The 11,715-nt window shown below is 48.1% G+C and overlaps 1 protein-coding gene across 1 annotated transcript in view; it reads right to left on the bottom strand.

Annotated features, from left to right (window-relative positions):
* Positions 1-508: 508 nt before the first annotated feature.
* Mpv17 (mitochondrial inner membrane protein MPV17) overlaps positions 509-11,715 on the bottom strand; it is a 12,662-nt gene continuing 1,455 nt past the window's right edge. The window contains exons 3-8 of the mRNA XM_027424477.2: positions 4,348-4,463; positions 4,030-4,122; positions 3,850-3,945; positions 3,605-3,637; positions 3,319-3,371; positions 509-887 (exon numbers count right to left, since the gene is read on the bottom strand). Coding sequence (XP_027280278.1) covers positions 818-887; positions 3,319-3,371; positions 3,605-3,637; positions 3,850-3,945; positions 4,030-4,122; positions 4,348-4,463 — 461 coding nt within the window. The 3' untranslated portion in view covers positions 509-817. The remainder of the gene's footprint in view (positions 888-3,318; positions 3,372-3,604; positions 3,638-3,849; positions 3,946-4,029; positions 4,123-4,347; positions 4,464-11,715) is intronic.

Raw genomic sequence — 11,715 nt, 5'->3', positions numbered from 1 at the left:
GAATTTGCTATATTTATCATTACTTTAGAATGTCGTACATATAAAAAAAAGCTCCCTGTAAAACAGCGTACCATGTTACACTGGCAGCAGGAAGATACAGCTCATGTTTTCTACATCTCACTGCATCCAGAGGTCATGTGAAGCACCTAACTGTTGCTATCTGTGTAAGTATACTCTATGATGTGTACACAATGACAACGTTGTTAAAGGACACAATGTTATGAAGGCTTGGTGATTTCAAAAGTAGTTACATTTTTTTGTTTTTGTTTTTGTTTTTCGAGACAGGGTTTCTCTGTGTAGCTTTGGAGCCTATCCTGGCACTCGCTCTGTAGACCAGGCTGGCCTCGAACTCACAGAGATCCGCCTGCCTCTCCTCCCGAGTGCTGGGATTAAAGGCGTGCGCCATCAATGCTTGGCTAGCAGTTACATTTTTAGAGTGAAATGTGCCACTTCAGAGTGGCTAGTCTATCCTGACCAGCAACTCCATACCATGGAAACTGACAGACTCTCTTTGTAAGAAAGACTTTATTTTCTGCTTAACTATAAGTCAGTATCTATTCGCGTGCATGTGCGTGTGAGTGCAGGTGTTTCAGAGGCCAGAAGAGGACATCAGATGCCTGGAGCTTGGGTCACAGGTGGTTGTGAGCCACATCATGTGGCTTCTCGGAGCCACACTTGGGTCCTCTGTAGAGCAGTCCGTGATGTTAGCAGCTGAGCCACCTCTCCAGTCCTGATGCATTCCCTTTGAGGACAATGTCCAAGCATTCCAGGCTGAAGGTGCATCAGTGCAAGGTGCAAGCCATGGAACCAGGCAGGCTTAGAGCTGATGTGCCTTCCAGGATAGGTAGGAGTTCCAGACAACAGCAACACACTGAACAACAGCCAACCTAGGGGACAGGAATACACTGTGAGGAGGATGGGCAGGGTAGGGAGAGTAACGGAAAAGGATTTGGAAGTTGCAGATTTGGGCCTCCTTCCTTTGAGCCCCATGGAGGAAGAACTGTATGGTTTAGAACACAGGACAACCATTCCTGCCTCTCAGACGAAGGCCTCAAAGCTAGAAAAACCCTTACTTCTTTACTTACTAGTTGTACGTGTGTGCACGCATGCACCTGGAATTCAGAGGACAACTTTGGGAGTTGGCTCTCTCCTTCCACCGTGTGGGACCCAAGGAATGAATTCAGGTCACCAGGTTTGGCAGCAAGAACTCTTACCCACTGAGTCATCTCACCAGTCCACCAGCAGCTCTCTTTCAACAAATGACTCGTCATCCATGCCGCTATCTAGACCTTTCCAAATATATCTGTACACCTTATACCAGCCAACATTTCATTCCCAAAAATAATGCACTGCCTGCCACATAAAATAGCCACATTCATATACAAATGGTTTATTTATTCACTCTCAGGCTCTCATATAGTGCAGGCGCGTCTTGAACTCTTGTAGATACTATGTCACCAAAGACAGTCTTGGACTCCTGATCCTCTCTCTGCCTCTTACTCTTTAGTGTTCTTTTTTTCCCTTTTTTATTTCATTTTATATTCTAACCACAGTTCTTTCTCCCAGCCCTCCTCCCACTCCCCCTCACCTCTCCCCAGTCCACTCCTCCTCATGGGTAAGGGCTCCCATGGGGAGTCGACATAATTTGACACAATAGGTTGGGGCAGGGCTGGGTCCTTCTCCCATGCATTAAGACTGAGCATGGCCGGCTGGAGAGATGGCTCAGAGGTTAAGAGCACTGACTGCTTTTCAAGTGGTCCTGAGTTCCATTCCCAGCAACATGGTGGCTTAGAGCCACCTATAATGGGATCAGGGGCCTCTTCTGGCCTGCACCTGCAGGCAGAACACTGTATACAAAATAAATAAATAAATCTTTAAAGCTGGGAGGCAGAGGCAGGTGGATCTCTGTGAGTTTGAAACCAGCCTGGTCTACAAGAGCTAGTTCCAGGACAGGCTCCAAAACTATACACAGAGAGAAACCGTCTCAAAAAAACAAAAGGAGAAAACAAACAAACAAACAAACAAAATGGGAGCATGCATGTCATCCCATCATAGGGAACAGACTCCAACAAACTAACTTATGTACCAGGTTTGCATTGTGGTCCTACTGCCAGGGGCCCCTCTGATAGTCCAAGTTTCACAACTGTCTCACATACTGAGGGCCTAGTTTGGTCCCCTGGAGTTTCCACAGTTGTAGGTCCCCTTTAGTGTTCCAGTAATAAGTATGTACCCTCATGTCTGGCCTTTTTAAAATTTTTATTATTTTATTTTATGTGCACTGGTGTTTTGTCTGCATGTTTGTCTGTGTGAGAGTGTCAAATCTTGGAATTATAGACTGTTGTTAGCTGCTTTGTGGGTGCTGGGAATTGAACCTGGGTCCTCTGGTAGAGCAGTCAGTGCCCTTAACCACTGAGCCATCTTTCCAACTCCCATGCCTAGCCTTTTGCAAAAGACCCAAGTCTGTTTCCCAACACCCACAACTGACAGCTCATAATGATATGTAACTCCAGTTCCAGGGAATCGATGCTCTCTTCTGGTGCCTGCACATCTGCACACATTCATAGAGCTACACACATAAAAAAAGGGGGGGTTGCTTATTTGATTTGAGACAGGGTCTCACTGCGTAACCTTTGCTAGCTTGGAAACTCACTATACAGATCAGGCTGGCCTTGAACTCAAAGAAATCCAACTGTCTTTACCTCTGAGTACTGACCAAAGGCATGTGCCACCCAGCAAAAATTTTTAAATTTTTTTTTTCCTTCCCTGAGACAGGGTTTCTCTGTGTAACAGTCCTGGCTGTCCTGGAACTCACTTTGTAGGCCAGGCTGGCCTCAAACTCACAGAGATCCGCCTGCCTCTGCTTCCCGAGTGCTGGGATTAAAGGCGTGCGCAACCAACACCCGGCTCAGCCACAAGTTTTATTACTAGAACAAAGTATTCCTCCAAGGAGAACTAACCAGATAAGGCTCCTAGTTGGCAATTGAGTCTACCTTTTGTCTAACTTAGGCTGCCCCTGTACCACAGCCAGGCACTGTCCCTGTAGATGGGCCACCAAACATGGGACTCAGGTGAGATGGAGAAAGGTCTGTGGGAGCAGAAGCCTCCCAGTGGAGCTGACGGGTCAGCCAGGGCAGTCTGAGACAGCCTTCGTGAAGGATCAAAGGTTCTGAATGAAATGCTGGAGACTCTAAGGAGGCCTGACCAGGACAATATGCTGGCTGAAGACCTAAAGTTGGCCAAGGGTGAGATGACTATCATTTTGTATCCAACTGGGAAACAGAGATCTTCCTTCCAGGGTAGGGTAGGGATCTGTCATACCTGTAATGCAGGGGGACCAGGTAGAAGTTGGCTAACTGCACAGCAGGCCAGAGCTATAAGAAGAAAATGTGAACGTCAGTAGGTGCCCGCTACCTGACACCCAGACTCCCCATCCTGCTTGGCCCCACTCTACAATCTACACATAAGAAAAAGCTGAAGGTGGGTGCTTCCCTGAACAAGGTACCCATGTGGGGAATGAGAGAGAGATCCTTATAGAGGGACCCCAACCCCAGGGCATTTCTGGACTAAAGGAGGCAGAACAGCTAGTGGAGGGGTAAACTCTTACATAGTAGTTGGTGATGAGGGCATCAGGGTAGTCCTGCAAAGATGGAGGGAACAGTTAACACTCATATATCCAGTAGCTGCCACACCCCTGCATGAATAGCACACACAGACTCTGTTCCAAGAAGACACTCCTGCCCCAATTCCCCTAGGTTCCTTTCTGCCCCAGCCCAAGACTCCCCTTGCACATCACTGGTGCCTGCCTCCTTCCCTTGGGGCAGCTAGCCTGCTAGCCTGAGAGCTACTTACCCGCTGTAGTTTGGCCCAATTGTCCTGTGCTGACATTCCATTGAGCACCCCTACCAGGGGAAGGAAACAGCCTAGAAAACACGGGGCAAAGGCCCCCTAGGAAAGAGGACTCAAGTGAAAGCTGTGAGTGCCACAGCCCCTACCAGGCTCTCCTCCCCACCTCCCTCTTCCTCAGCTCACCTGATCTATCACCATCTTCTTCAGTGCGTCCACCTTGGTGGTGCCAGGGATAAAGCGGTCCAAAACCTTATACCAGCCTCCAACTACAGGGCCCTAAGAGTAAAAGACAGGGCAGCGGCCACAGTAACAGACCCTTGGCTTTTATATCACCAAGCTCCTCCCCAAGGCAGCAGAAACCAAGTCCTGATGAAGGCAGACTCTAAGACAAAAAGAGGGCACGGGCTGGCCTAGGTGTGACAGGCCAATGGAAACTAAAGGATGGCAGAGAGCGAATTCCACTGCCCAAGGTCCTTCGGTCCCATTCTAAGTATAACTTACCACAAAGCCACAGCCCATGCACACCATGGTCAGAGTCCGGCCTGTCTGGTGTTCCTGGAGACCCCGCCTCTCCACCAGTTGCTGTGAGATAATGTCACCTAGGCCCATCAGTGACCCTGTGCAGGGTACACAGGTGTTGTCAGGACATCTCCCTAAAGGTAAGTCTGTTGACCAAAGGAGGCTCGGCATCTGAGACCTGGGACTTCGTTCTGGCAGATAACCAGCCCCTTCTTGCTGCCTTGAATGGATGGTGACACCTTGCACGTGTCCTATCAAAAACTGAATGAGGGGGCGTAGTGCATGTCTGGCATCCCAGCACTTGGGAGGCAGAGGTAGGAGGACTGCTATGAGTTTGAGGCCAGCCTGGACTACATAGAGAGTCCCAGGCTAGTCAGGGTTACACAGTCACAAACTGCTGGGCGGTGGTGGCGCACACCTTTAACCCCAGCACTAGGGAAGCAGAGGCAGGCAGATCTCTGTGAGTTTGAGACCAGCCTGGTCTACAAGAGCTAGTTCCAGGACAGCCTCCAAAGCCACAGAGAAGCCCTATATCGAAAAACCAAACCAAACCAAACCAAACCAAACCATGAAGGAAGGGGGAGGGGGCAGCAGAGAAAGAGAGGGAAGAGGGAGACAGAAAAACACAGATGAGCAAGCCAGGATCTATGAATATACAGTAAATTGTAAGGGAACCAGGGCTGAAATCCCAGATAGAAGGGAAACCCAAGGTCTATGGCTAAGAACTGTAGAGACTTGAATTGAAAGCCCCCGCCCCCAGAAACATTCCATCTAAACTATTATTTCAGAAGCGAGGAAATGACAGTCCACGATTTCATGTAGATGCTAATGGAGAGCCAGATAACTTGACTCCTGTACACTATTCCTTTGAGAACCCCAAAATGCTAACAGATTATATACAGGAGAATAAGGAACAGCTAGACTCTGGCCAATGTCTTCTGCTTTGGGTTTAGGGGTCTTTATTGATAGAAAACAGCATAGGTAACTCTTTCTAAAATATGCTCAGACAGTGACAGAGAAGCAGCTGGCTTGTTTTGATAATAAGAGCCTCCTCCACAAGGAAGCATCCTGGCCATCTATTACACATCGGAAGACCAGCCCAGACTCTCCTTTTGCACCGTTGTGTTGCCAACAGGACTTAGGGCCATTTCCCCTCAGACCTCTGCACCTGCTTCCCCTCCCCTAACTGCATAGGCACCCACTCCTAGAAGCCAAGACAGAATTGGAGTCATCACTATTTAGGGCCTCCAGCTTGTCGTGATGGCGTGATGGTTTCTAACAAACAGTCACAGGGCCACTTGGGAGTGACCGCATGATCTCTAGCTCACCCATCCATTTCACTGTGTAATGAGAGTTCCCTCTAGACCCCAAGCCACCACTGTCCCCATGCCCTCAATTAGCACTGGGCAAACACTTCCTTCAACCCCATTCCTTGGTCTGGCGCTGGCTCTGACGTCCATGCTGGCAGCACACACAGCTCTGCTCTTCACCCATACCCTTTCCTACAACACCTCCTCAAACCAACCTAGTCAGAGGCGACTGGGGAAAGCTAGAGCTGGTGATGCACAACTCTAGGTGATCTGAGCAGGTGGCCGTCAGGCAGCTCTTCCACTGCATCTCATCAAGTCCCTACAGCCTCTTCCCCCCCACCCCTCCCAGTCTCCCCCAGTCAGGCATGGCCTCCCCAAGGGCAAGGTCAGAATTCCTGGAGGTTTGGGGGGCAGGGTTGGCCAGAGTAGAATCCTAGATATGTTTATTGTCATTCCCCACACCTAACTAGGCCCCTAATAGGTGCTCAGAAAATAGTCAAACAAAAACTTACAGCCCTAAGCAATGAGACTGCTTGGGGGAGGGGCACAAAGAACTCTAAGGTCAACTGAGTATCAGGCACAAAGTGTTAGGATGCCAGGGAACACAGAATATGCACCCTGGTCCCAGTCACACTTCCCTTTGCCCCACCTCCTCCCAGTGTGTGGCCACTAGCTGTGACTCTCTTCAGTGCTCTCTCCTGGAAAATGCATAAAGGGAAAAATGACCCTAAGAAGACTGAAGGCACCTGGGAAATGAAGAGACAACAGTCCACTTTGATAAGATGGTGACAGTTCACAAAGGATTCAACTCATCCTCACAAATGGCCTGGGAGGTAGGCAGCCATATGTCCACCTAACTAAGGAGTCTTTGTAAGATGGAGTGATCCAGTAAGGCGTTCGGAATACTTCAAGCCAGGGGAGCAGGGCCAGAACACAGGCAGAGGCAAGCTCAGAGGCCATGGGCTATCTAAGTAATGCCTAAAGGGCCCACATAGCAAAGATGTTTCCTGGGCAGGTCTGATGGCACAGCCTGCAATCTCAGTTCCTGGGGAGCACAGGCACAAGGACTGCTTCAAGTTCAAAGAGCCTGATCTACATTGTGAGTTCTAGGCCAGACACAGCTTTGTGGTGAGACCTTGTCTCAAGCAAAACCAACCAACCAAACAAACAAACAAAAAATAAAAACATATAAATCAACCAACCAGGAGATAGAGAGATGGCTCAGTAGTATTAGCATTTACAGTTCTTGTAGAGGACCCGGATTTGGTTCCCGGCATTCACAGGGCAGCTTAAAGCCATTTCTAACTCCAGTTCCAGGAGATCTACTGGCCTTTTCTGGTCTCTGGGGGCACTACACACATACATACACATAGGCACATACACACTTAAGAACACTAAAAATCTTATTATGTACCCATCATTCACCTCTGTATTATTCCCCAGACTTCTATATCCTCTGTTTGTTGTTACCCATAGGGAGGGCAGGTAGCAATATTTTTGCAAAATCAAGATGTTCATATTTCTTCTCTTCATGGTTTATCAATAGTCATACAAGCTAGAGGCAGAACTCATATGAAAACTGATTTCCCAATGTCATGGTTCTGGAAACTTTCAGCTATGGTGTCCTGATGTCCACAAGAGTAAGTGGAGTCCCCTCTCATAGGTTATTTTGTTTGTTTGTAGGGGTGAGTTCCATGGCATATTGATGATGAGTAGTCTATATATATTTATACTTAGACTGATTCCCCCTTTCAGTGAAGGTGTGTCTGTTATATGGTAAATGCTGGCTGTAGTTCCTGATTGCTTAGGGTGCTTTGATAAACTTCCTTTGGGGAAATGGAAGTGACCTGTTCAAACTCTCAGACAGCCATAGTTATTCTTTTTGTAGCACCTGTAAGAGTAGCAACGGTGAGGCTGGTGCATGTGAGCATTGTCTGTGTATCCCCTAGCCCAAACCTTTGAGTCCAGGTCCCAAGCCACACCCATCATGCCTGAGGCAGAACAAGGTGACAAACCATCTTCAGAGCAATGAGGTGAGGAGGCCCACCCAGGTCTGTTCATTTCTGACACAACAGCACCCTGAAGTTTGTCTTCTGCTCATAGGAGATTACAGCCACTGGACCTGCAGCAACTCCAGGATGGCCAAAAACTTTGGTGCATGCCAAGAGCAAGGCTTGCATTCCTGGTCCAAGTGAGCCTTCAATAGGAAGGGCTCAAATATCCAAACTTTTTATCCTATTTTCTCCAGCCCAGAACCCAAACACCCAAACCCCTCCAATATCTGGTTAACCAGGATGGCATAGTGATCTGCTTCCTCTCTCCTTGAACTTAAGAGTTGGAGTTGGAAGCCTCAAAACACATAATGCCCAGACCCCTGGTGGGACACAGTGAGAGGTTGCTGGGCAGTGGTGCTCCAAAGCCAGGCTGGGCACAGAGCCTACTGAGTAGACACTGGTTCTGAGTATGACATCATGCCTCTGGGTAGATGCCAGTTCTCATTCGTCACTCCCCACTGGATCCAGGGGTGGGTGGAAGAGATGCTTGGCTCTGGACACTAGTCTATTTGAGACCATCCCCTGCCCATCAGTGGAAAAGCCCAGCTTTCCCACCCTCTTCCAAGGCATGAGAAGAGCCAAATCTCCTGCCTCCCATTCGTTCCTACACTTGCTTTTGGAAAGAGTCTTAGTACAAGAAAATATAGTGTTAATGGAAGATGAGATGCAGATGGGCAGGAAGTGGCTTCTTCCTGGAATGAGGGAGCATGGGGTCTCCAGGTAAAGATATTCTTGGCACAGAGCCAGCTGTGCTGGTGAGTAAGGGGCTTCCCAGCTGGTGCAGGAGCATGACTTGACATAGGGCCCAGGGGCCGCTGAAGCTCTACTGAGAAGAGGAAGCACATTCCCCAGGACGGGTCTGAGTGCTCAGCTCACTACTGTCCACAAGTACCCTACCAAAGAGAATGAGACAAAATGGCCAGTTCTGCAGCTTCTCATGTCTAAACCAAGCTGGGTTGACACTCAGGTTCCAAGGAAATCAGTGCCTACAGTTTTGCTGCTCTGGTGTCCTGCAATGGATGGCCCTGGGCCCTGGGCCCACCGGAGACTGGAAGAGCCCTCCAGAAAGGAAGGGTTGAAGCTGACTCAGACTGCAGAACACACAGTCAATGTTTCGCCCAGGCTGCCCTGGTCGTGACTCTGGCTTGGCCCAAAATACCCTGGTGTATTAGCCACTTCCGCTGAACCGTCTCGGATCTTGATTCACCTGCCTCTTGCTCTAGTTATGACTACAACTGAAACAGACAGGCTTCCTTCAGGCCAGGCATAACCAGGTCTTCCTGTCAGTGCCTCTGGGAAGGAGTTAAATGTTGCTGGGGTAGCTGACCAGTCTAAGATAGAAGCCCGTGGATAAGGTCTCTTCTCCAGAAGTGACTATTCATCTGATAAGGCATTTCAAATTGCTTCTTAGTTCCAAGGTACGGAGCCACAGGGAATCCCGAAGAGCGGCTGATTTAATAAAGCACCCTTCATACTTGCTCTCCCTCTCGCCCTGAGGAAGGACTACTTTTTAAAAAATTTTTTTTCTTTCTTTTTCTTCCTTTCCTTTTTTTTTTTTTTTTTTAATGTGTGTTGGTGTTTTGCCTGCATGAGGGCATCAGGTCCCCTGGATTGGAGTTACAGACAGTTGTGAGTTACCATGTGGATGCTGGGAATTGAACACGGGTCCTCTGGAAGAGCAGTCAGTGTTCTTAACTGCAGAGCTATCTCTCCAGCCCCTGGAAGGCTTATTTTCTAACCTGTGCCATAAGCTTCAGGATCTGCTGTTCAAAAAAACCAAGACTAAGATACTTATCATAAGCTGGGCATAGTGCAAGTCTATGTCCTAGGCAATTGAAAGCTGAAGTAGGTGGACTGATGAGTTCAAAGCTAGCCTGAGCTACACCAAGAGTTTTAGGCAGTTTTAGGTCTGGACTACACAGTGAGGTTCTGATTGAAAACAACCAGCCCTGGCATAGTGGTACACCCCTTTAATCTCAGCACTTGGGAGGCAGAGGCAAGTGGATTTCTGTGAGTTCCAGGTCAGTCTGGTCTACACAGTGAGTTAAAGAACAGCCAGGGCTACACAATGAGACCCTGCCTCAAAATAAATAAATAAATAAGCAAGCAAACAAACAAATAAATAAGTGAAAATAATTAAAAGATACTTTTTCCATGTTTAGGTTTATGGAAAGTGGAACAAACCCAGCCCAAAAAGAGGAGCCTGCTGTACATGGGCTGCCAATAATCATAGGAAGGAAGCCGGGCGTTGGTGGCACACATCTTTAATCCCAGCACTTGGGAGGCAGAGGCAGGTGGATCTCTGAGAGTTCAAGGCCATCGTGGTCTACAGAGAGAGTTCTAGGACAGGCTCCAAAGCTACAGAGAAACCCTGTCTCGGGGAAAAAAAAGAAAAGAAAAAAATTCATAGGAAGGTTTTTGTACATTTAAAAAAGTTCCAGTCAATTCCAAGAGAGAACTGACTTCACACAGGTAACCCATGTATGCACATGCACAATAAATTATGTAAGAAAAACAATAAAAGGTACAAAAGGATAGGTATATCGTCCAGAGAGAACGCTTGCCTAGCATGTGTGAGGCTGTAGCTTCCACCTTTAGTACTTTGAGTAAATAAATAACACTTCCTTCCTTAGCTTCTTCTCAGAGATAATTCCTGTAACTAACCTTTTAAGTCTAATTGAGGAAACTGAGGCCCAAAGAGGTTTATTGACGTGGACTAATTAGGCAGCTACTAAGTGCTATGCTCTGAGATTCAGATCTTGGCCTTCTAGCTCCAAGTTTGAAATCTCTGTTCTGTTTCCCAGTGTGAGCTATCCCAGGGGACCTCTGGAGCCACTGTGCTCAGAAAACAGTCCAAAATGGTAAGGCGAGATAGGCCCACCCCACCCTTTATCTTCTGGCTGCTCCAAATAGCCTGAGCACCAAGGAAGAAAGTCTGAGAGAAATGTTAGGAGGCTACAGGTTGCTTCAGGACCAAATAAGGATGCAGCAGTTTCAGGAGAAATATACATATGAGAACCCCGCACAGACACTTAGCCCCAGTTAACCCCGCTTTTGCACTTGCGTCTCTTGAAGCTTTAGTTCCTGCCTTTGTCATCTGTGGATCTTTTAGGTAGGGAAACATGACTGCCCTTCCATCTTCATAAGAATCAAGAGATGGCTGCAAGGGGGGACCTTCTATCTGGCAGCCAGGGGCCCTGAGGGAATCTGAGGCTGGGCAGAGGGCCCAGCGTGTCAGTTCCCATCACAGCCACACTGTCCAGCATGAGTCACCACACACTCAGCCAGGTGAGTCATGCAGGCCGGACACTCTGAGGACAAGAGGTGGATGGGCACAGGACACTATCAAGGGGCTAGGGAGGAGTAAAGGGGTCCACCTTCTCACCAGTAGTTTCTAATGCTCATATAGGGCTATTCTGCTAATGGAACCACTGTCCTACACTGGCCTTTAGTCTCCCTCTTTCCTCTCAGAAGCCCACGTCCCTCCTTAGAATTTATGACCAGATCCTCCACAGCACTACTCTGTGGTCAGAGAACTGATGGTGCTTCTCTGTCCTGTCCCCGTGTACTAGTAAACCAGCAGAATGGAGGTAGGAACAGCCGATACTTCATCACTGGGTGTGGAATCAAAGGCCCCACTTAGCGTACTATCTGGTGACAGGGGCCAAGCTCAGGACAGCAGTCATGCAGCCAGATGGCTGCGATGGGACTGCTGCAAGTTCAAGGCCACTCTGGCTACACAGTCAGGTCAGCCTGGGCTAGAGTGTGACTCTTGTCTTGAAATAAAAAAGAAGCAAAGAAGTAGAATGCATGAGCTGAGGAGAGGGCCTCAAGTCAGTTTTAATATTATTTAAACTTCAGATACATAACTGTTTTGGATATTTCACAATAAAAAATACTAAGAAAAATAAACTGAAGTAAGTTACCTCAGCACTTGTTAGGTGTGTGGTCTAATATGGACTCAAGTAATCTAACAGCCCTCTGGA

Source organism: Cricetulus griseus, chromosome 7 (assembly GCF_003668045.3).
Source record: "Cricetulus griseus strain 17A/GY chromosome 7, alternate assembly CriGri-PICRH-1.0, whole genome shotgun sequence".
NCBI lineage: Eukaryota > Metazoa > Chordata > Mammalia > Rodentia > Cricetidae > Cricetulus > Cricetulus griseus.
This window is presented reverse-complemented; position numbering and strand designations above follow the sequence as displayed.